The sequence below is a fragment of the Plectropomus leopardus genome, chromosome 21, assembly GCF_026936395.1.
Source record: "Plectropomus leopardus strain MGB_pleo_1.0 chromosome 21, ASM2693639v1, whole genome shotgun sequence".
In the NCBI taxonomy this organism is placed as follows: domain Eukaryota; kingdom Metazoa; phylum Chordata; class Actinopteri; order Perciformes; family Serranidae; genus Plectropomus; species Plectropomus leopardus.
The window spans coordinates 9,737,555-9,763,214 of record NC_142196.1 but is presented as its reverse complement, the minus strand read 5'-3'; the positions used below and the strand labels follow the sequence as shown (position 1 = coordinate 9,763,214).

Genomic DNA, 25,660 nt, shown 5'->3' with positions numbered 1-25,660 from the left:
CTATCACCATAACAGTTTATGTGTTGCCACGGCTAAGAACAAAAGAGGGAACACCCACTTGAATAATGTGAAACTGTTGAAGCCCCACCTATAGCAGACACTATTAACAGTAGATAGCATCCAGCAAAGCGTTTGTGATTAATATGGTCATTGAAAAACTCCCTGCACACTGGAATGTGACCTCAGGCAGCAAATCTTATGTTTGTGTTGCCAGTGCTCAACATGCCTTTTCACTTATGATGGCATGTAAATAATGCCATGGGAAAGAAGGCTGGATCATTTGAAGTCAGGCAGCAGCATAAAGAGTGTATCCAATTTATTAAGCAAGAACTGTGAAACATAAATTCAAAAACACAAGTCATTGTTGGAAATAAAACATTTATTTATAAAATAGATATATTAAACTTTAGATTGCCACTGTGCAAATAAGAGCAAGCACTGTATAAAACACTTTATAATGTTTGACATCAAATGTTAAGTATAACATCCTACAATATGATTTTATTTTATCTCAGAAAACTTTTTCAACACAATTTTTTTTAAAATTTTAAAGCAACAATAACAAAAAAAAATCTGCTTTATGCTGAAAACTTCTACAACAATTCATTTTAATCTTAAAACAGAGGAAAACTGATGAAAATAGCGTATTTATCAACATTACCTCAGCACTTACTGGTAAGTAGCAGGATGAAATGCAAACCTAAAGACTAGCCTTATGTCAAAATTATAACTTTTCAAAGTAGTTTGATCATCAAAACAATTACACAGATGTACATCCCTCACTGATGCCATGCAACGGTCCAAACTAAAAACGTTAAAAATGCAGATTGCAGACCTGCAGTCAAACACTGTACATACATTCTAATCCTTAAACCTATACTGACAATATTAAACTTACTCATTTAATGTCTTTTTGATATGACAGCAACCACCACTTTTGGAAAGCTAATCATGCAGGCAAAAAACAGTCTGTATCAACCTCATGTCTCCTTTATGATTATGAGAGAGAAGAGAACAAAAAAACAGGAGACAAGCAGAGATTACTGTACATAATAGATTTTAGCCCATCATTCTTCCCGTAGACAATGAAAGTCGACAATCACAGAGACTTGACAGAAGGGAGGATTTAAAGCAATTGTTCTGCTTTCACAATTCTGTCTCTTTATCTCCTTCCTCTTCTAAGTAATATTCATCATCTGTTGTTGTGTCTGAATTGCTGTCTGAAGACTCCTCAAAGGTGCTAAGGCTTGACACATAACCTCTGGAGGGAAGATGCCCTCTTGAGGACTGGGTGTCCACTGGCTGTGGTGCTCCTGATGAGCTGGGAAAGTTAGGGGAGGAAGGGCTGGGAGGTTTGGATATGCGTCTAGACACTGGTGACAGAGGAGGTGTTGGAGGTGGGGTTGGAGGGCCCTCTGTATCCCATGCAAAATGACAAACGTTTATGTTGGGACTCCAGAGACGAGATGGCTTTGAGGTTGTGGTGGTACCAGTTGAAGTAGCAGGGACCTCTGAGCTCCAATTTGCCAAGCGCCTTGTCAGTGATCGAGGAAGAGATCTTGATCTCATTTTACCAGGGTCACTGGGGAAATATGCCATACTGCTGTCCTTACTGAGCTGATAATCATATTCTGTGGTCCCAGGATTACCAGACCACTGATCCAAGTCATCACCTGTGCCTCCACAACTCAAGGCAGATTCAGAGAGGTCACCCACACTCATGAACCTGGATCCAGTAGAGATGCGACCAGGCCCTGAGGGTCGACTGGACAATACCGAACTCACAGAAAACGTCCTCCCAGGCTCAATGCCATACTTTAAGTCTGCATAAGAGGATGCCATGCAATCACTGTCCTGTCCTGGACCTACACTTGGAGGGCCAGTGGAAGCTCGGCTTCTTCGTGAACCCCCCAGGCTGATCCCCTCTCCCAGCTCACATGGTGAGGAGGATTCTCTGCGACGCTGTAGTTTTGGGCTGTAGAAGACACTATCATCTGTAGCATCTGGTGTTGTAAATGGGGACACAGGGGACAGAGAGGAGAAGGGGGAAAAGGGGCTCCTGGGGCTGGATGTGGACTTCCTGAACTGATTAGGATAAGCAGCGGAGGGGCTATGGCTCCTAATAGGACTGGGATCTCTACAAGAGAGGAACTGGTTTGTTGGTTTATAATCTGTCTCATCTTTGTAAAAGTCAAATTGATGTGTTGTTGGGCTGTGGATTACCAAATGAGGTTTGTTTTGACTTTCCATGTGTATTGCACAAGCAATTTGCTTGTCTTGGTCAGTTTCTTGAGTTGATTTATCTGGCCACATGTAAAGCTCATCTCCTGCCACTGAGTTCTCAGCAGCTGAGGGTGATATCAGACTGTATCTGTTTTGTGTCCATCTATGTGCATTCTCTGCTCCCTTTTCACTGTCCTTCAGCACCATCCCGTTCTCCTGCTCTTGCTGCTCTAGTTTTTTGGTACTCTCAACAGTGATATCACTGACATCACTTGATCCACTAACAGAAGGCGTTTGGGAGGCCCGCTTCCATTTCCATGGAAACGATACATCATCCTCAGACCGTTTAGTGCTGAATGTTTGTTTCAGTCTGTTAAGGACCTGGTCCATTTTGTTATTAGACTTGCTGGACCTGTCTGAGTCTGACCTCGACAAACTGGAGCTTGGTGTGCTGACACTCTTCTTCAGTGCAAACCGGCTTCTTTTAGGGCTTTGGTCATTATTGCTCTCCATCGAAAAAAATCTGCTCTTACCCAGTACACTCTCCTTCACTCTTCTCTTAGAGCTTTCACCAGGAGGCTGACTCTCTGTTGAGCTGCTACCAGTGGAGCTCTGATCTGAATGACTACATGGTTCTCTTGGCGCTTCCTTGCTCTGTGCTCTGTGTGACTGTTGACTTAACTTGGTCTCCACAGAAACTGGTGTGTTTGCAGTATGTTGCAAAGGTTTAGGTGTGGTGTTCTTTGAGGCAGATGAAGCTGTATCTACTTTAGATTTAACACTGTAAACCAGCGTCTCAGTTACACATGTTGAGGAGTTTTCCGCCTTATGAAATCTGTTGTCAACAAGTAATAGCCGATCATTCTTTCGATCCTGGTTGTTGTTCTTACTGTGATTATTGTTGACTTGATCAGTGTCTGACACCCCACACTTTGTACCTCCTTGAGTAGCAGTTCTGTTTGGGAAAGGCAAAGACAGGGGCTGAGCTAGGCTGGCAGCTGACTGAGGGGGTTTGGATGTGGACATGGTCGTGGCCCCAACTGGTTCAGTACGAATGGAAGAATGAGGGATATACTTCGACTGGGACTGCTGGAAGAGGGGGGATCTGGGTATTAAAGTCTTGGTTTCTCCCTGTGCTGACCTGCTAGACATGAGAGTGGAGTAAGGAGGGGAGCTATATCGAAGCTTATAACCACTTGAAAAGTCAGGAGGGAGGGAGAGAGGAGCGGAGGAACGGCACTGAACTGTGCCAGACTCAGCTGATAGTGTCCTCTCGTGTCTGGGAGTGGGTCTTGCCTGGTCAAAGGTCATGGCATCACTAGGTATTTGCTTAGACTTCTCTTGCTCTCTAGATATTAACTCAGCAGAGTCAGATGATAAGGATCGATACTTCCCTCCTTTCACCTGTATGCTGGAGGTCTTAGGGCTAGGGGAGCAAAGAGAAGATGTGTTTGTGGTTTGGCTGCTTGATCTTAGAAAGGAAAAGATGGCTGGAACTTTGCCACTTTGTGGGGACCTAGAGGAAGACAGAGAGCTCGTTGGTACTAGAGATGGCTCTGGCTTCTTGACTTTGGTCTCAGAATCCTTCAGATCCACTGAGTCCTCCCATGTTACTCGTCTCACTCTTTTTCCCTCGACTTTGGTCCGCAGTTTCTTTGGGTTGCTTTCTGGACTGCTTGAGAATGTCCTACCCTCTTTAGGACTAGAAGTGTCTGAGTAGTTGGGGCTGGTAATGACAGGGGTGGCAGGAGGGGTTAAGAGAGAAGAAATAGTGATAGTGGTGGGGAAAGATGCAATGGCAGAAGTGACAGGAGGGGAGAGGGGGGATGGGCTGGAGGCAGTTGTGCCTGCAGGGTGGCTGCTAGTAGTAAAAGCAGAGCTGGTGTTAGCAGTGGATACGGGACTGTAGTTTCTTTGAGAGGAAGCGTTGACTGTAGAAATCAGACTGGACACAGTTTTAGGGTGGAGATTCTTGTGAACTGAAGCATAGCTTCTTTCAAAGCCAAGAGGTGTGGCATTGGCTGTGTTGGTGAATTTGGGTGTTTGGGAAGAAGAGCCAGTGTATGATGACGCATGAGTGTTGGTCTGTGAAGCAACTTGATGAGAGTGGAAGGAGGAACTAGTTTTAGTGTTTGGGGTTAGGGGGAGACCAGAGGTGGTATTAGAGGTAAGAGTTTGACTGTTGAGAGTGTTGGTGGTAGCAAAAGAAAGAGTTGGTTTAGTTAACTTTTGAGAGTCCTTGTTGTGTGAAGAAGCGGGGGTGCTGTTAGTGTTGGATGTACAGTGATTTTTGTTGTATTTGCTGCTGCTCTCAGTGGGTGTATTTGAGCTCTTGAGATTTAGCAGAGCAGGCGGTAATTCAGTTACATGTGCTGTAAGTGGACTGTTATTTACTTCATCCCTGCTGAGATCCTTGAGCCTCAGTGTTGTTTGCTCTGTAGCTCTGCTAATTTTAGAACTAGACAAAACATCAGGCAAACTATGAGGCTTTTGGGGTTCTCTGTTGTTTAAACTGGAGCCATATTGCTCTTCGACAACCCTGTCAGATTTGTGGTCGAATGATTCCTCAGCATTTTTTTGTTTGGGGTTGTGAGTTCCTCCCTGTATCTTCATAATAAGGTTCATGTTACCTTTGCTAACTGACTCTGTTGTGTTATTGTTGTCTCTGTTAGTGGGGATTTGACAATTAAATCTGCTGTTATCATTTGGACTTGCAGAGGCAGAGTCTCTATTATTATTGCTGGAGGGAAAAAAGGGCGCGTTTGGTTTTTCTTTGATGTTCATTGTATCGTTGAGGGTTAGAGAGGAGCTGTCTTCCTGGTTAACCTGTTTCCACCAACAAGTGGATGTCAGGGTGGTCCTTCTTGGGAGGGCATGGGTTTTTAGGAGGGCTGATCGCTCATAGGGGGAATGTCTGGGTGAAGAGGCAGAGCTCTCTGAGAATACATTTGTACTTTTGTCTGAACCCCTGAGGCTCTCTTGCCTCTCTGATGGGTCACTACTTAGAAATGCATGTTTTGAACATGAAAGACTGGACTGCGTCCTATTTATTATTTGAGGTTGCTGGGAAAAGGGTGTGTCTTCCATGTCTTTGTTCAGGGGCGATGATGAAAAGAAACATGATTCAAATGTGTTCCTTTCTCTTTGATTGGAGGATGATGGGGAAAGGATAGGCCCAGTTTCAGTTGTGCGATAAGAAATGGATGATGGTGAGAGGAGGGGCTTCACCCTCTCTTGCCCGTTATTATTGAGAAAGGTTTGAGAAAGGTGTGTTGAGAAGAATTTTCCATCTTGATCACTTGGTGAACTCCTCAGAAGCGAAGGTTTTTTCTCAGGGAGACCAGAGCCTGTATTGGCGTTCCTGCTATTTGAGTTGACTCTTCTTAAAGACAGAAGCAGACTGCTGGTTGTTGGTTTTGAACTTAAATATGACATTCCTCCTTGATGACCAGTTTGTGGATTCCTCCTTTGTTCATTTGGGTCGAGGGAGAGGGGTGACAAGGGAGATGTAATTGTGGGTACATGGCTTAAAGCATCTGTATCCATTTTTCTGTTGTCCATCCTTCCAGAGTTTACATCCAAAGAGACAGTCTGAATCATTTTCCTTTTAGAATCATAGTCCAAGCTTGCAGGACCACTCTTGGTTGACCAGCCCACTGTATTCCTCCTGGTACTCAGAAATGGCACCCTTAAGGGTGCTTGCAGTGCATCTGTTGATGACCTGTCCACAGTATTCTGAAAGTGTTCATGTGCCAGGTTTTCTGAAGTGTTTGTCACACCTTGTAAATTCCCCTGGGCTTCAGAATCGCCAGTTCCCTCAGGTCTTTTGGTCCGTCTTAGTCGGCCACTCCAGTGTGGGGCAAGAACTGTTACCACAGTGGAAGACAACATCGTTTGAGTAGGGCTGGATAGTTCCACACAATCAGTATGTTTCCCAAGCTTTCGGTGGTATTTTATATCTTCTTCTATCTCAACTGATCTAGTGCCAGTCCTTGGTTGTGGCTCACATTGAAACATGTGCAAGCCATTACACTCATGTGGTCCAAACTCCCCATTTGAGAAACTGTGAGTTTTACTCAAGTCTCTGGTAGACCCCAGTTCATTGTAAACAATTGTGATAACCTCTTCTTTCTTGGGTAGAAATGGTATCCTGTCAGATAATGGGGAGTCTTTGGCTGCTGTTATAGAGGTGTCTGGTGACGTTTGTCCATTAACCTGTTAAAAGAAGAAGAATTACTGCAAGTTACCATGGATTGTATACATTTATTTTTTCTGCCATCAGAAAACAACATCTCGAATCTGCATTATAAATTAATATCTTAAATTTTGTTGTCACATCTATCAACTCATAAGAACACAATATCCCACACTCGTGTTTTTTTAACCACTGATGAGCTATGTTTAGCTGTATCATTAAAGCCCAACTCTTTTCATAGGTCAACTTCATATCATACCAATGCAAATTACTTTCATGCTGAAGTAAAATGCTTGCTGGCATTTACAGTGAGTAGGCAACAGTGGCCTGCTATTTAATTTGCAAACTGTGTGCTGGCAGAGGCAAGAGCCTTGCTGAAGCTTCTGTTCCCATGGTGTAGCTATTTAAGAGATTCCGGCCTTGACAAACAGGTTATTTTGAAACACGTGAGATTTCCAAGGACACACACACACACACACACACAAAAGGCACACACACCCTCTCCCTTGTTATACTTAAAATAATAATCAATCTGAAGTTCAAGAGTACGCAATGTCACTTATTATGTTTTGATGTTATTATTTCATGTGGGTTTCAAAAAATGTCAGTGGCTTTTAACATGTTGCCTTAGGTATTGATTGGTTAATAATATTTTGAATTAACTGGGAATGAGAGGTGCAATTTAACACTTTCAAGATAGTATCCGGCATTGTAATAATTCCAGCATGAACCCTAAAACATTATGATATGAATGATTAAGACGGTGGCTGATTCTTACCTGACTGCTGCTCTTCTCAGTCTCTGCGCTCTGTGTATCAGGTAAACTGACGGAACAAGAGAAAGAAAGAGAGAAACAGAAAACCATTAGGCAACTAGTAAAGATTACACCCGTCACTTAACTGTAGACTGCACAAAATGTACAGTAAGCAAAAAATGTAATGGTTACCCTGTAAATGAAAACTTAGCTGCTGTTGTATTTCCTTAAAATTAGAGCCAAGGGGTAATCATTATATATCTAACGACATTGTTGCACAATAAAGAGTTACAGAAATATGTTTTTTTATTATTGTTATAGGTTATTGTTATTGCAAAAAATCAAAAATAAAAGCAGTAAGAAGTAAATCTGACAAAGCAGTTTAACATCTATTTGACATGCAAGTTTTGCTCTGGTTCATCATGTAAGCTGCACAGTTGTATGCACATGTTTAAAGAAAATCTAATTTTAATGTGGTCCAGCACTCCATACCACTAAAAGATTCAGTGCTGGTATGCAGTACCAGGAAGAGGGGACAGCATTTGCCTGACTAAACCAGGTCAGCAAATTTGAAAGATTTTCGAACTTCCTAGATCAGTAACTCATTAGTGAAATGTTTCTGAAACACAAACTATGCCTCATTCCAACTGTAGTATGGTTGACGAAAACCTAAATCTCATCAACATGCAGTTCTCTCTGAGCTGGACAATGACAAAGCTCTGTGAGGAAAGTACGCAAGGACCATCCACAATATCCAACTCCAAAAAGAGATACTGCAAAAATATTCTGTATTTTTACTCTTGTAAAGGTTAGTATCCCAAAATCAATTCACACATTAATGGTTTCCTGTTAGTTAGTCCAACACTTAATTTTGAGAAAAAGGGCTTTTACATATTGCGAATACATTTTTCTTAGGAAAAATATTAAATGACTTCATTCTTAAACTGTGAGTACCCCCAAAATCACCTTGAATACTTTGTCAGCAAAAATGTGCTCTTGCATAATTTGGGGGAATTTTTGTTGAAAAAAAAAAATCAATTAAATCAGTCCTACGCAGTGTAGTATCCCCAAATATTTAATAACCTCACTTTTGTTTTTTAATGTGCCCAGTGTTCTGAAAATTCAATTTCGATTCAATTTAAAATCAAACCAAACTTTCGAAGTTTTATCAGCAATCACAAATGATCCTTTGGCACTATTTCAATAAATAATTTGCTTTACATGGCCTCAATTGTTTATCATATCTTTCTACACCATACAGTTGTCAAAAAATGTAATGAGTGTGTTCAGGGATGCATTAACTTGGGGGCGGGAGGAGAACAATAAGAAGCGATGAAGGTTGGGATAAAAGCACCGGCAAGAACTTCAATCTACTTTTCACGCCTGTATGTGATAAACACTTGTCTGAGACTCATAAAATAAGCATGAGGGGAGTTGTTGTGCAATGTTTGATATTGTGTGATCTTGATTTGTTGGGTTAGGTTTCACATGGCAAGACTTCAATACTGAAAAATAGGACCGATCAGCCAAGAACATTGTGAACATGATAATCAGGGCGTGAAGATAAAACTGTTTCATAATTTTACTGCTGATATAACAAAAAGTTAAAGTGACTAAAACACATCAAGAATAAAACTTTAAGTGTAATTTCTTCTCTAAAAATATCACGCATCATATGGACACACCCGGTCTTCTTGTGTTTCGCTGTAATGTTTTTATGTGAAACATTTGAGGGCTTAGATGTCTCACATTTGTCATAGGAATGCCGATCAACAGGAAGGTCCGCATTCCTCTGCTCTGTCCCTTTCTTTCCCTCTCCCTTCACTTAACACTTTCCCACTATCACATGTGCACTAACGTCACACCTCTTAGAAGATATTTCAATGTTGGACATGACAGCACATGGATCGCACACGGGCGTAGCGTGCACACACAAGATCACACGCAGCGAAACATGTCTATATAAGGTCATGTTGGATGAAAAGACGGCATGTGGCTAGCAGACACTAAAACAGGCGTGTTCCTCTCTTTAACCAGTGCAGCCAGGTGAATCAATGATAAGGCTACTGTAATCTCCAGCATACATTGAATCAGACACAACAGCATGCAAATATGCTTAAGGGAAAATGTACAGCACATGCTCATACAAAGCTTGCACACCATACACACCGTCAAAAGCTATTAACATGTCATAACAGATTAGATTTAAAGTCAAAATTAACGTAATCGGAGCTTCTGTAGAATTAACCTAAAACGAACTTCAGTGCTGGCTTAAGGAAGAAGATTATCAGCCCACAGGTAGTTGATTTGTGATAAGATAAATGAGGAATTTAAAGTCTGAAGAGCATCTATGTGTCTTCTACAGGATACCAGGACATGTAGTGTGAAGTAACAATGCAAACAAATGCATACATACTGTTAACTCACGGAAATACAAACGCGCATGAACGCAAACATATCTGACCTACTCTTAAAGGTCACATAAGTGGGTGCACTTCCTTGTTTACAAAAGGAGCTGACCCTCCCAGATAGCTTGTCACAATCTGAAGTATGCAGACAGGTTCAGTGGTTCAGTTACTGTTTGACTAAATGTTAGTGAGGACTTGTGATTTCAGCGACTCGGAGCACAACTAATAATGCCAGATGGGCCTATTCCAAACAGCTCCAGGGCCGCTGGTATGCCAAGCTTACCAACGCCCCATGGTAAGGAAAGTTTTGGGAATGGCATGAATTATTCACGATGCCAAGCAGATAATGTGAATTTCAGTTCAGCAGAGATGGGACCATGTCATCATTTGCAGTCTGACAAGTCCCGAGTTCTAAACTTTGAGTCGTAAATAAGTCACAATACGCTCTTCTCCAAATGTAATGTAATTTAACAAAACGTTTTTTTCCGTTTTTTTTAGTTTCGTTTTTTAGGAACTTGTTGCATCTCCATCTATAAGTTTTGACAAGCACATTTTCTTGCTGTAATGTTTTTTTTGTACGTGAACAAAATTATCTTTGGCATTATTTGTTCCAACTGGCACTCAGTATCATAATATTAGTTTTTCATTGGAATATCCTGCAATTTAATTAAATGCTCTCGGATTGGTTCAAACTAATGGGATTTGGGTAATTAAGCGTCATCTTGCTGGGAATGGTGTTAATGTTAGCCGATTCAGGAAATGAAGGGAAATTAATTGATTTGTGGCAAAAAAACATTTTTTTAAATAACATACTTTTTAAATCCTTGGTCCTTGGGGGAAGGTATCAAGTATTTTCAAGTCAAAATTCCTGAAGTCTGAGTGAGGTTACAAGTCAAGTTGGGCTGGAATTTTTTTATTTTTTATTTTGTCAAACCCAGTCTGAAGTCATCCAATTTGTGACTCCAGTCTGATTCAAGTCCAAGACATGTGATTTGAGTTCACACCCTTGCAGATCAGTACATGATCTCATTATGTTTGTCTCAGGGTAAATCTATTCCTTTCCTTGCTTACCTGTGCAGACAGGTGTCGAAATTCTTCTTGAGTCTTCGCTCTGTTTTATCAATGCCTGAATTTCTGGAGAGTCTGAGGAGGAGGGAGGAGGTGAATCTGGGTCCACTGGGCTTCTGACTCTCGACCTTTGAATCACCACAACAAGCAGCTTCTTCCTTTCTTACTCTGTCCGCTCTTAATATTAGTGCTGTAATAGATTCAGAATGGGGGATTATATTCTGGTCACTACTCTAAATGTTAAAGCTTAATAGATCACTGAAGGTTGCAGACATACTTGTTGTGTATAAAATGTTGTGCAATGTGTGTGTGCATGTCACCTTTGTGCGTTTCCTCCCGTGTGACGGCTGATGGGTAACACTGCTGTCCCGTGTGGGTTTGATCATCCTGATGACTTGCCTGCTTGAACCTTTCATCGAATGTTTCATTCTGCTGTTCTCTAAAAAACAAAAAAACAAAACAAAAGAGAAGTTGATGGAATTAATTGAAACTAGTGATCAACTAATATCTTACGACTCTGGTAAATGCTGGAAAAATGCTGGTTGCAGTTCTTATATCACTGGTCACAGTGCAGCCTCATAATGAAGCAGCACTGTTACCCTCAACTGAGGGTAACATCAAGCTGGATTCATGGTGAACACAAGGGGTTAATAGTGTAATTTAAGCAGTTTTGTGCATATTCTACATCCTTTAACCGTAAACCCTTACATCACACAACAATCAAACTCAAATTTTAAGTGCCCAAAATGTCTTTTTCAGCAAGTTTGTGGCCTTTCAGTTCAAAGTGAAGCTGCAGCTACTATTATTATGATGAGGAATATTTTAATCATTAAACATTTTGTCTTTAAAATGTTATAAGATAGTAAAAAACACATTGCTAGAGCCCAAGGTGGCAGAGCATTTAGATTAGTGCTAAAGGTTCATCGAGGGGAAATGTAACAGCCCGTATCTTATCGGCTCTACAGAGCTGGACAGATAAGCGGTGGTTATATAACAATTCCTCTCTGCTCACTCCACACTTTCTCTTACAACCAGAGCTAGCACACCCACTCACACAGTCACTAAAACATGCACGTCATGCACATTTGCTGCAACCCAACGCTGAACCTACGCAACTGTGCCAACCGCTGAGCACGATGATGACACCAAGGCGGTTATCTAAATATGTATATGTGTGTCACTGCAACCTTTGCACGTTAAAAAGAAAATACATTTAATGACAGCTTCGGTCCGTCACAGGATCTCTTTTTAAATCTGAGTCAGCAGTGACAGTCTGGAGTCCTTATACAACCTGGGGTGTTTTAATTTTTACCTTTTTGACCTTTTTAATTACAGGGACCATTTCTAAAGAGCCTCTCCCTATCCACCTTGCCTTCAGGGGCGAAACCTCAGCCTCATTAGAGCTTAATCTCTGTTTGGCTATTATCAAAACCAGACATGACATGACATGAGAGAGACATGGATAGAAATCTGAAAAGGAAGGGAGGGAGATCTTCAGTGCCAAGGCCAACACACCTTCCTAGTGTTTGGGTTTGAGTGTGTTTAATCCTCCCTCTCCCCGAGGCCACAGGAGAAATCACATCACATCACACCAACATGCTTGTAAACTTGTAGGTAACCATGTTTAGATAGCTGCAGCAGGACGTTGATGATTGAGCATTAGGAGCTGCTGTTTAGATGGCATTCCCAACCGTCCAAAATGAAACCGCATAAGTTCGCGCTACAGTGATTGCATCCAGGTTTTTATTTCAGCAGCTTTCATCATTTGATACACCTGCAGCTCCACGGTCACGTTTAACTCTCGTTTTGTTCACCTGAGCTCAAACATACAGCGTCTGAAGTGTGTAATAGATGGGATGGCTTTTTATGGAATTGTTTGACAATGAGGCTGTAACTTAACCATTATTTTTATTATCTTTGAATCTATTATTCTGTTCAGTCTATAAAAAGTTGAAATCTTCAATTTGCTTGTTTTTGACATCAAACCAGGGTTCCTACAGTTTAAGGCAAGTGCAATTTGTAAAATTGGTCTTAAATTTAATTACAAGTGGCACTGAAAAGGTCTTAAAGTCGACAATATTAAAGGAAAAAAAACAAAACATGTACCCACATCAAGTACTTAAGGGTATTTTATTTTATTTTTCAAGTACTTATTGTAACATAAAACATAACTCTTTAGGGATGTTAGTGCATGAGGAATTTGGTAAATTATCATTAGCTTTTGCCCCCCCCCCCAAAAATGAATAACGAACGCACCTCCAATTTGTAAGCATTTTTGAGACTTCTGAAAGATTTATTTAATTTTAATTCCATCGAAGGCTTTATTTTTAGATTAATGGATTCAATGCCTTTTAAGACTTTTTAAGGATCTGCAGGAACCCTGCATCAAATGTTAAACCAAAATATATTTAAATAATAAAAGTTTGTACTTTTATTATTTAAATATCTTTTGGTTTCCATCATATAAAAAGCTGGAATTTTTTCTTTGATGATTATGGCAGCATTTCACTTCAGAGATTGCACATTGAGCAATTTCGATGTTAGCATTTTCATTAATTCCTGATAATGTATTAACCAAATCATAAATTCAGTGATCAAGAAAATCAGCAGACTAATTGACATTGAAAATATTAATCAGTTACAACCTTTAATTTTTTATGTGTTAGATTTTTCTGCTAGTTTGTAAAAAAATTTCCATTTCAGCTTCCTTTTATTAATATAATCAAATCATATTTTCTTTCCTTTTTTTTTCCAGTTTAGCTGAGCTGCTCATCAAGTTTCCTGCGTACCTGCACCTCCGACTAACTGCCAAAGAAACTCCAGCAGTACAGGTATTGCCAGTTGGGAATCACTGATTGGTTCCAATAATCGATTAGTAATTGTGTGGTTTCAGCTTCTCAAATGTGATATTTTTTTCTGCTTTTCCCTTTTCTTATAACTTCGTAAATTGGCTTTCTGTAAGTTTAAGATCATGAATGCCAGCTTGATATCTGGGAAATTCTAGTAGCTGTTTTTTCTTTATTTTCTAAATCTAAATTTTGTAGGCATAATACTTGAAAAAAATGATGAAAGTAATTCATGAAGAAAATAAGTATTGTCTGCAGCCCTAGTGACCTACTTGAGAGGAGTAGTTTTTCAAAACTTGATGATTAGTGACCTCTAATCCTGTGTTGACAAAACATTGACAAAGTGCATCCTCCAGCCAACAATGCAGCCATGTAGCGAGCACGTTGTGTGGACTATTTGACCTGCGTCTCAGTTTGTTTTGGTAGTTCCTGAGCTGATGACTGATTGTTATCTTTGTAACGCTCTTTGGGCTGTTCCATTATACCCGGTGTGTCTCAAACAAGTATGTTGGTGTATTCTTCACTGGAGGTCAACCTTACTGTGGGTGTGTGCCCAAATCTGCCAGCTAACACTTACATAACCACATGGATCCAGCCTCAACTAAAGTGTGGGTGTGTACTCAACACTGAAAATCGCATGTAATGTTCTAACAACCGCAAATGATTTACACCCTAAACTGCTTTTAAGATTCAACCAAAGACCAGCTTAATGACTTTGCAGTGACTGCATGTGTTGTAACAAAAGGTAGCCAGGACAAAGTGAGACTTGTTCTGTTTGCTGCCACACCTTCCATGACTGTCAGACTTCCAAGAGAAGTGTTTATTTTTGGGCCTATATGGGCCTATAGATGGGGTATTAGGATACACAGTAGGGAATTAGCAGGAGGATGTGCAGATATCAACAGGGGTAGGGTTCTGGACATGCACAGACAGCAGCATTGTGTATCCATGGCACTGCAGGCCTGGATGTGCATGTATGAGCTCGCCTGCTAAGCCACTGGAACCAACTAAAATACAAAAACCTGATCATGCTGGTTTGCAGTATCTGGACTGTAGTGTGGGTTTAGTTTCTGACACACAACAATGCAAATGCGGGCTCAGGTATGCATGTTAAGTATAAAACAGGGTATATTATAAATGCATGCAAAATACATAAAGAAGTTACTCTGCTTGGATATTTCTAATATTAAACATCTGGAAATTGTGCCTAGGTGCGTCACCGCACACGAATTAGAAAAAGACCATCTCACACCAAAGCTTGCTCCGAAATCTGTCGATTTGCGCACACAAAGACCAATGAGATCACATTTAAATGACAGTCATTAGCATCTGTTTTTCGACAAGATACCTTTATTTCTTATTTTAAAAAACATATAAAACATATTTTAGTCAAAATATGACTTTCTTCACAAGTTATTCCCGCCTCCTGCTGCTGTCAAACGGCGTATGATGGACAGTGTCCAGCGGTGACTCAGTTGTATAGAGGTTGAATTAATGGAAAATCTTAGCGCCGAATGAACTAAAATTACGACAAAAACCGTGACACGTTTTCGTCTTACTGTTAGAGACGTATATATCCCAGACGAGTGTTATTACATTAAATGTACATATTTATAAACGCAGTTCGGCGTGGGTTTCTCTCCCCTCACGAGAACGGCTCGCATCGCGCGGTTAAAAAGTCTCCAGCAAGCAATCGGAGACACAAAAAGTGCGCAGCAACATTTAACAGGTCGTAGTGAACTGATATAAATACAAAATTAGTTCAAACTGCTTGTTAAAATGTAATCAGAAGAGATTTTCACCTACCGTGCAGTTGTAGTCCGTATTGCTCGTGCTGTCCTATACAGAGGCGTAGCTGTCTCTCCACCTACAACTCTGAGCTCCAACTCTCCTGCGTCACTTGTTGACATCCTATTTTAACCGGTTCAGTCAGCCTTCATTACTCAAGCTGCCAAGACAGTGCATCTCAAAAATGTAGTGTGGAATTTACCTGAGAACAGGCAGTAAATGTGAATGTCACCGTGGAGGTGAGAGTTCAACACCTCCTGACAGGTGAGCGGAACAAGTGCCACCATACAATTACTGCAGGCTGCGTCCCGTTCCACGAATGTCTCCCCCCTCGGTCATTTCCTTCTCAGGACACTTTAACTGCTCGAGGTTCTATATCAAGGACACTCAACTTACTTAGGGGCCACTTTTGTATACTGACAGTTGGTCAGGGGCCAGTCACAGCAGCCCATAGTCTGTTTCTAGGATTTTAGAAAATTTTTAGGATTTTAGGATGGTTGTGGGATTTTAAGACAGGATATTTTTTTAAATAAAAATGTTAGGACGTTCTCAGATTTCAGGGTGTTTCTAAGATTTTAGGACTTTTTTGGATTTTAGGACATTTCTAGGACTTTAGGACATTACTGGGATTTAAAGGTGTTTCTAGGATTTTAGGATATTTCCAGGATTTAAGGACATTTCTAGGATTTAAGGACATTTCTGGGATTTAAGGACATTTCTAGGATTTTAAGATATTTCTAGGATTTTAGAAGATTTCTCAGAATTAAGGATGTTTATCAGATTTTAGGACATTTCTAAGATTTTAGGATGGTTGTGGGATTTTAGGACATTTCATATCACTACTGTATGTCATTCTGCATTGGCCTGTACACATTTGTTGTGGTGATCATCATCATTATCATCATCATCATCTCTCTCCTCTCCCCCTCTCTCTCTTACTCCCTCTCTTTCTTCAACTCCCAAAGCTTGTAATCCACTAAAAATAATAATTCCCCCAAATTATAATCATACATGTACCCATTTTTGCAGATGTGTTTGTGCTCTGTGGGCCTAAATCACAACAGCAACACAACATGATTTCAGATTCTTTGAAATAATTGATTACAGTTTTCAGATCTCAACCCCATTATTTGTAATGCGTAAGATGGGGGGTCCTGTGTATCATACACAAGCAATGTGGGAGTACAGGAACATGTTTTTGCTAACATGTTTATTAGAACTTGATAAAGGAGGTTTGCACATATTTGTTATTGCTTTTACTTTTTGACAAGTGGTGCATGAGTCTAGGGACCTCTGCAGGAGTTTGTTACACACAAAACTAGGACCACATGACTTTAGTTTTCTCTTTTGCTCTACAAAACATGCTTGAGGATGTGTTATGTCCATCAGACTTCCACAGCCTGCACCACCTGCCAGAAACTCTCGACAGCTTTGGCTCAGTTTCTGCAGGAAGAACAGTGCCCTCTTCCTGTTCTAAGAAACTGTTTCTTTCATCTCTGCTGTCATAAAGAAAGGTTTTTCTACTTTAACTTATCAGCAAGCAAGCTCTGCAAGTGCTAAAATCAAGGTGAAATTGCCACATGCTCTTTTAGTTTTCAAGGTCAGATAGCTTTTGGACATCGAATAACTTAACAGGGCAGTTGGGGGGAAACAGGAAGGAACATTTATTGGCCAAGAAACATTTCAGAGTGGGACCCAGCCTTAGCTGTTTTGTAAACATGCTTCCCAGTATTAACAAGGGTCTCAGTGACACTGAATGAAAATGTGACCATATAATAGTTTACTGCATAAGACAACAAGGCCATAGGACCAAGAAACAATAAAATAAACTATTAAATCATAACCTAAATATTCCAAAATGACCAAATAGGTTGCCATACATTGATCCCATCAGTGGACAATTGGATGTTTTAGTGACAAATAAAGCCAAATGCAGGAACGAGGTTCACATTTTTTCCACATCTGTCTGACCCTATCATGAGGCTTCAACAATCTCAGTCAAATCCAGTGATATCTTCCAAAGTTACAGTCTTTTTGGTACAAAATTCCCTCTTTGTGTTTCCCTGAACAGAGTTTCCTTGTTGAGCTGCAAGTGCACAAAGAGGGAATTCTGCACTGAAAAGACCGTCACTTTGGAAGATATCCACTTGATTTGATGTTTTGTGCAGAAAGGGGGCAGTGAACTGTGCCTCCCTGCCATCTCTTGATCTCTTGAAGCATGAGGAGGGGACAAACTCTTAATGGCCAGGAGTGATGGGAAGGTAAATGTAGCAGGTTAAAGATTACAGTTACTCTGTTAAAAATGTAAGTAATGGAACTATTTTAATTACCTCATCAGACTTAGTAAACTTATTAAGTTTGATTTTTTAAAATGACTATCCTAGCAAATGTTTTAAACTGAAAAATGTCCAAAATAAAAAATAAATAACTGTGGTGATAATCTGTGACAAGATGAAAAATGAAAAAAAAACAAACCCAAAAAACAACCCTGCAATAAATAAATAAATAAATAAATAAATAAATAAATAAATAAATAAATAAATAAATAAATAAATAAATAAATAAATAATAATGATGATGATTATGCTAATAATAATAAAGCCTCCTACGTATTCTAGGTAAAAATTGTACATGTACATACACAGACACACACACACACACAGACAGACACACACACACACACACACACACTTTTTACCTAGAATAATATTTTCTGATGTAAACCCTTTTTAATCTCCAACATTTAGATAAGCAACTATTACTTTATTTCATATTTTTGTCAATAGTTGTAACTTATTACAATTACATTTATTTTGAAAATAAATTACATGTAACTAGTTTCACCTGATGGACAGTTTGGAAAAGATGGATGACCAATAACTCTTGCAGTGAAAACATGGACACCTGACTCCTGTTGTTAAGATAACAAAAGTCTACTGCTAATTAGAGGTAATTAGCTGAATGCTGAAAGCATCCACAGTAATTACCACAAAAAGAGACAAAGGCGCAAAAAGATGCATTTTGACTTCAAAGGAATACCAAACAACAATACAAAAGACGCAAAATCACTACGAAGTCTTTGTGTATTTCTCCTGTGTAAGGGAGGTGGTGGGGCCTTTTGTTTTTCTGTACCCAGGGGGCCATTGTTTCATAATTGGCCTATGCACTGAAGGCGTTAATCACATCTGAACTGGCTCCTGGTAGACTGAAGGTTTGTGGCACATTTCTAAAGGAAACCAGAGGAGGGCAGTGTTGCTTCAGAGACAAAAATGCATCAAACAGCATTTCAGGTTGATGGATTAATTTTAAACCAGATAATCGTAGATCCTAATTCCATAATATTTATAGGCTATCATATTAATGATGTTTTATGTTTTATAACATTAAAATTGCAATGAAATTATAATAGACAAATACTGATAGACAAATACTGACATTGCAACGTAATAATCTCATCAAGTCTCAATCAATATTATGCATACTCTTATCGACATGGCCCACCAGCAGATGGAGATATAAAATACAATGCTTTTCAATGTATGCAATATTCATTCGTCTTGCAAAATACCTGTTCACTTTGATAATTAAAAAATATATAGTTTGTGATATTAGTTGGCAGAAATCAGCATGTTGGCCGATTTCAGTATGTAATTTTAAAACCAGTGTCTCCCAATATCATCGTGCATCAATAATAATAATAACAACAACAATAATAATAATGATAATAATAATAATAATACTAATAATAATAATAGTCATCATCATCATCATAATTCTTCTTAGTTTTAGTATTATTAATATTAGTGTTTGTATTACTATAACAATAGTCCAAGTTTACATTTATAATTAAAATACAGGAACAAGGGAAAACACTTTTTCTTTGCACTGTTGCTGGATTCTTGTTGTCTTCTCTATAAAGCCATTATAGCAGCGTTACCCAAACCTCTCCTTAGATTACCACGTGTCCTGTATGTTTGCTCTCTCCCTGCTGCAACACAGCTGAATTAAATGATGAGCTTGTTAAAAAGCAGCTTCGGGAGTTAATTGCGAGTTGATCATTTGATTCAGCTGTGTTGGAGCAGGGAGAGAGCTTAAATACTGGAGGACAGGTTTAGGAGACGCCGCACTATCTCACATTTACAGGTCTCCAGTGATCGGGATCCAGGCTGCGCAGTTACTCAGTCAACATAATCTAGTGTCAGTGCTGTGGAGGAACCCCATCCTCCTCCTCCTCCTCCTCCTTCTCTCCGCCTCCCCCCTCCTCCCACAGAGGATGCGGGACAGTGTGAGTGGTCCTGAGCTCTGACTCCTGACGGCACAGAGAGGTGGCCGCGACCATCACGAGGACAGTCAGAAATCACTCTCGCTCTGGGATCACATTTCTTTTGTTTTGCTTTTTCTTTTTCCTCATTGGCTTCCCCACTCCTTTCCTTCAATCATCCCCTTGACTCGCGACAAGCATGCCGGAGCTCGGACTCACACATTTGGGATGATTTTAATAATGGTTCGCTTCAAATGTACATTTCCACCGAGCTGCAGCTGAGGTTTCATTCAAAGTCCGACTGGATTCTCACAGCGTGATGGATACAAATGAGTTCGCAGTGCTGAAACTTTTTGTCGTTGGGATTTTGGGTGAGTAAGATTCATTTTTCTTCCTATTTTTTATTTTTGTTTTTAAATTAGCAATCACATGTTAAGAACCTGGATAGCAAGTTGTTAGAAAGAAATGTCACACAATAGTCCCTTCTGTTTGAGCACCCACTTCCCCACTATAACATCCCACATTACCACACTTATATGTATCTATCATATTATGTGTGTTATGTGAGTGTGTTGGCTTGCAAAGTGCTCACAATTGCTAAAAAGTATCAGGCACATCAAGCAGAGCACATGCAGTGAATGGGGAGTAGAGTAATGCAACCACAGGCATCATGCCCCAGTGGACAGACCTGACCTATATCGTGGCCAATGGGAATTTCTGGATCTGGCTCATTAGCTGGTGGTTACAAGGATGAAATCATGTATGAAATTATGTTTCATGTGTGTGACCGATGAAATGCACACACTAGTTGTCATGATTTGGCTGTTTGTATGGGCGCTCTGGACGTGTCCTGCTCCATATCACGCTACAGAGACGCTGGGGCATTGATTGAGATTAGTCAAAGCATGAATACCGATAATAATGATTATCTTGAGCACTGGTATATTCTGTAACAGCAGAGTAGAGGCAGTGCTATGACTCAGTGGTGAAGGTAGATTCAGATATTGAGCTGATTTACAGACTAGTGACTCTCTAAGGAGCTGGTTAAGTAGGCTGAGTGCTTTCAGTGAGCAGTTGTTGAGCTGATATTCGGTGTTGGCGCCACCTGGTCTGATACTGATTAAAATGACCCACCTATCTCCTATGTGGACACATGCGTCAGGAGATATGGGATTTCAATTTCAAGGTATTTGGTTCAGGTGGACTTCAAACTCAGAGTGTTGCTGTTAACCCAATGCCTCTGGGGCGCTGAACCTAAAGGTAGATAAATCACAAAAGCATGAGTGCAACGAGGTTTAGGAAGTCTTTTTGCCATTTTTAAGAGTTTTAGTAAACAAGAGGATTTGGTCCATGTCCCGCTAAGACCTTCAGCCTGGACTCCCCTGGATATCTGCCATGTAACAGCTGTGGCCCTACAGCGCTGTGCGCCCAAGCAGAGAACTAGCTTAAATTGTCCTTTTGTGACTTAAAGCATGTGTTATGCTCAGGCTCTCAAAATGCAAGTGTAATGGAAAACAGGAGACGATCATACTGACTCATCTGTGTTTTGAGAGTTCACAAACGGCAAATTTAGCTGCAGCTGCTGCTATCAAAGCAATAAGAGGTTATATTCCCATGCTGACAGCGATGATTTCCTGTGATGGCTCTCGTCTAAAGTTAAAGAGTTTCCCATCAAAGTCCCCTTTGGAAGAAAAAAAGGTAGAGGCCAGTCGAAGTGCATTAAAAAAGAAACGGATCATACTGATTTGTCATTTTTAGTTTGGCAAGTATGACTTTTAAATTCGTAAGATTGCTGTGGCCTACTGATAACGTTACTGTCTGTCTTTTATCTTGAAATTGTGGTTTGCCCTTTATGTAAGTGATAAAAGACGCTTCACAAGAAGGAGTCCCTGAAAAGTCTTTTTCAAACTATCTTTATGCCTACCATACACTGACGAGCTTGAAAATGTGAGTTTTTAGTCACACAGTGTAAGTTTTGCAAACAAAAAGGGGCTTGCAGATTCACTATTTGCAAGACTACAACTAAATTACTTTTGAGATTATTTCCCATCCTGCTCTTGGTGGAAAATATAATGCCAAACTCCTCATGTGTTCTCATGAACACATAAGTTTAGAACCACAGGATAAAAGGAGTCATGTTGTATTTGCGTATAAACTTTACATTTTGGATTTCGTCACCTCAACTCGCTACCAGCCTCTATTGGTTAGTTGTGCTATTTTAGTGGGAGGAGACCTCAAGAATGAGAGGCAAAGCATTTCAAAAGTTTACATTTCTCATAAAAAACTAGTGCTGGTTGGTGGACCATATACACATGAAATTAAAAAACAATTCTTGATCACTCCACAACTCTAGTTTCTCCTTCTTCTTCACAGCTCAAGAGAACTAAGACTTTCTCACATTCATGCATCTCCCAAAGCCCCATCCATGTTAACTGTCTAAACAGTTTACTGCTTTATGTTTGGCGTCGGAGAGAGTGCAGCTATTGGTTGCTGACACTGTTTACGTCATTGAACTTGAGACCGCTCGGATTGAGTTTTATGGAGATCACGGGACCAACTGAGGCAGAACTGATTTAATTCCATCGTTGGAAATTTGTACCAGTGAAATGTATTGAAATGTTTTTGGGTATAAGGCAGGCATTGGTCAAAAAAAAAAAAAGCTTCTGCAAAGCATGCAGAAGTGATACAGGATAAGACGATGCTTGAGACAGGAGTTCTTCTAGAAATGGATGTCTGCAAGAAGCTAGTGAACTAGTTCTCCTGTTATTTGACTTGCCCCATAGCTTCCATTCTCAAGTTAGTTTGTCGCTGCTTTTATTGCTGGTCAAAACAAATTTCACACTAAAGGATTTGGACTCCCAGACAGGTCCAGATATCTAACCTTCAAGATATCGCTCAGGCATTAGCAACGTATTGCCGCATCTCTCAGATTGTGTCTTTGAAAATTCCTCCTTCAATTTCTTACCTGTGATCTGGGACTTCTGTCGGTGCTAACCAAAAACTTTCAGCGGGTGGAAAATCAGAGCTAAAATCGTGTTGTGTAAACTTTGCAGAGGGCCAGTGTGGTTGATGAGGCAGAGTACAAGGTCCCCATCTGCACAGCAGAGAAAGAGCGATTCCCACTGACTGCAAAGCATCTGCTTACCCCAATAAACAGCTATTCATGCACTCTCACAGCAAGGGAAAACGCCTTGGGGTTCTTCTGTTCCATTGCCATCTGAAAAATAATGTCCATGTGATTTTTTTTTTAGTAAAATGCTATTCATAGACCTGTGAGATGGTGAGATGTCAGTGTGTTAAGCTCAACTCAGTGAGTATAGCTGATGCCCATATGTCGGGCTGTTCCTGTGCACATGGAGGTTGTTATACACGGTGGTGTTTATCACCTGCACGTTCCAGGAATGAAGTGCTTTCAAGTTTAGTGATCAAAGCAAATCATTTGTTAAATGAATGAAGAAAATGTGGAATGTTGGTTTCTGTCAGGCAGCAGGTAAAGGACAGATAGTGTCTTTAAACAAATTCTGGTTCGTCAAAGTGCAACATGGTCAGTAGACAAGTTTTTATTTGCACTTTTGACTTATGTAAGCCAAAGGATATTTGGTTTTTTTATTGCCACCAAATTCTATAAAAATATCAAATCCAGCAATACGTTTATGAGACATTCATGTGAATTTGATGCCTGATGTAGCTTTTCATGTCTGTCATTGAACTCCGCTGTTGTTAAGTGTGAAAGACACATCAATGACCGATAGCTTATTTCTGACTCAATGCCACACACCGAATAAATCTGCCGCTGAAAATGGTCCCCCAAAAATGTACAGTTTACTCCTTATTGAGTAACACTTAAAAACGTTGCATGATTTGAACACATAGCAATCTATCTTAAATGTTGTGATACATACAGTGATTTTATTCTGTAGTCTATTCTATTCCCATCACATCTGTTGCATATCTGTCCGTCCTAAAAGAGGGATCCTTCCTTTGTTTTTGTTTTTTTCCCTGTCAAAGGTTTTTTTGGGCAGAGTCTCGTTTTCCTTGGAGTAGAGTCGCATGCCATACAAGCTGTAAAGCTACTAATTTGTGATTTTGGGCTATTTAAATTAAATTGTCTAGACTTGACTAAATATTTCATTGCTGTCCAGTTAAAATGATTTATCTCCTTGTGAGACATTGTTGGTTTGGTTCTTTTTTTAGTGTTTGCAGATGAACATGTGAAAAATATTACAAACCTTATTTGGCAACTACACAACTACACACAACTACACAGTTACAATAACTCCCAGATGTGAAAAAAGTGTCACAAGTTACATGGAGGGGGGATGTTAAGACAGAATATAGAACAGCTGCAACCCCTCTGTGTTGTAATTTTAGACTAAAATCACCTTGTAAGGTTGCTGATGTTACCTAAACTTACAAACACATGAAAAAACAGCAACATATAATGAGAACAAGTATTAATTACACCATACAGTACTTTTTCTCTGCCATACTAGGACTTTTTAAGCATCCACATGTCCACATTCCTGTCACTGTACCCAAAAGAGTTAACACAGGTTTAAAACCAGTGGAAACATGCTTGACGTAACAAAGCCTATAGGTATACAGATTCACAGAGATTGTTATGTTTGAGTTTTCTCCGTGTATCTCAACTCAGTGGGCGCATGTTAAGAGCATGATTAATTTTTCAGTTGCCTGTTAAAGATTCATGCACCAGAAGGGTCTTGAACTTTGTCTCTTCACTCATCCTGCTCTCATCCAATGCTGAGGTGTTGCTGACTCCAAGTCACAGAGCATGAATCTGACTACGCACCATATGGTCAGCACATTTCAGAGGCTTTTTATACTATGTAGATGCTTCAGTGCTTATCTGTTAGAGCTATCCCATCTGACCAGCGCTCGTTCAGAAATTTGAGTAAAAAGTGTACCAGAAGTTGCAGCATTTTTAAAGAAAAGTGCCCACTATTCATTAGATTAAGCTTTGCAGATATGTGCATTTGCTTTTTCATTAGTGTTCTATGTTAATAAGCTAAACATCTTTGGGGTTTAGACTGTTAATTGGACAAAAAAAGAAACTTTTTTCCCCCCTATAGACACAATGATTGTTTGCTTAAGAAAATAATTAAGAAACTCCACTTTAAGGAACAGCGTGTAAAATTCTGGGGGATTTAGGATTGCAACCAGCCGTGACTCCTCACGCTTATAATTCCTTCAGTGTTCAGTTCAGGAGGTTTTTATCGAGAGATAAATTGTCACAGGTCCTTCTTCTACAAAGCAAACGAAGCAGGTGATTTACACCGCTCAAAAAACAGAATAAAGCAGTTTCACGTTATAAATCAATCAGTTAAATCGCGTTCCTCCAATGCAGTTTGGAGCCAAGCCACAAGCCAAGTTACTACTAATGTGCGCTCACCTTTTTTCACTGATAACATCCAGACGTTTAGGAGATTTTTACCAGAAGCCAAATTATTTGCAGTGGTCTCCTTCTCTCCAAAACAAACAGACACAGTGATTTAGACAGATAAAAACACTGAATGAAACAGTTTCACATAAAAAAAAGAAAAAAACAGTCTCAGGTGTGAAATACAAACTAATGCAAAAATGCCAATGGCCCTATCTAGAGCCAGAGTTTGGTTTGTCCGTTTCAAACTACTGTAGAAACATGGAGGTGCAACATGACAACGTCAACGTCTCCACCTGCTCCCTATGTAAACGGCTCTTCTAAGGTCACAAAAAACACGATTCCTACTTTCAGGTGATTATGCACTGCAGAAAACATACTTATTACATTATATTCTATTTTTGCCAATATATCCCCCTAAATCCTACACACCAGACCTTTAATGCACAAGAGTAAAAGCTATGCAGTCAAAGCTATTGCATGTATTATTTATCTTTAAGCAGCTGGCCTCTCACTCTTATGATGTCACAAGTGCTTAAAAATGCTGCAGATGGAGCACATTTATTTGTACGACAGCTCAAATAGTCAGTGGAAGCAGCAAAAGGACAAACCAAGCGCTCATTATTTGAACTCATTCGTGGAGGACGTCATACACGGGTACAGGCTCCTCAAGGGAGCAGCAAAGAGGGCAGAGTTGGAGGATAGTAGTTAGTTGTCTC

The 25,660-nt window shown here is 39.9% G+C and overlaps 2 protein-coding genes across 3 annotated transcripts in view; one reads left to right on the top strand and one right to left on the bottom strand.

The window, feature by feature from the left end:
- LOC121960505 (receptor activity-modifying protein 3) overlaps positions 1–25,660 on the top strand; it is a 59,708-nt gene that overhangs the window by 1,888 nt on the left and 32,160 nt on the right. Inside the window, exon 2 of one of the 2 annotated variants that reach the window (XM_088072309.1) lies at positions 13,404–13,479. Coding sequence is in view for 1 of the 2 variants with exons in the window: in XM_042510236.2 (XP_042366170.1) it covers positions 19,863–19,914 (52 nt within the window). In the remaining variant the exon portion in view is untranslated. Of the gene's footprint in view, positions 1–13,403; positions 13,480–19,424; positions 19,915–25,660 lie in introns of those variants that run through there. The other variant, XM_042510236.2, reaches the window with a different exon arrangement.
- On the bottom strand, positions 362–15,535 carry LOC121960540 (uncharacterized). Its single transcript, XM_042510303.2, has 5 exons — positions 15,301–15,535; positions 10,969–11,087; positions 10,652–10,838; positions 7,197–7,242; positions 362–6,438 (listed from the first exon to the last, which is right to left on the bottom strand). Exons 1-5 carry the CDS (start codon positions 15,402–15,404, stop codon positions 1,147–1,149), a joined length of 5,748 nt encoding a protein of 1,915 aa, XP_042366237.2. The 5' UTR covers positions 15,405–15,535; the 3' UTR covers positions 362–1,146.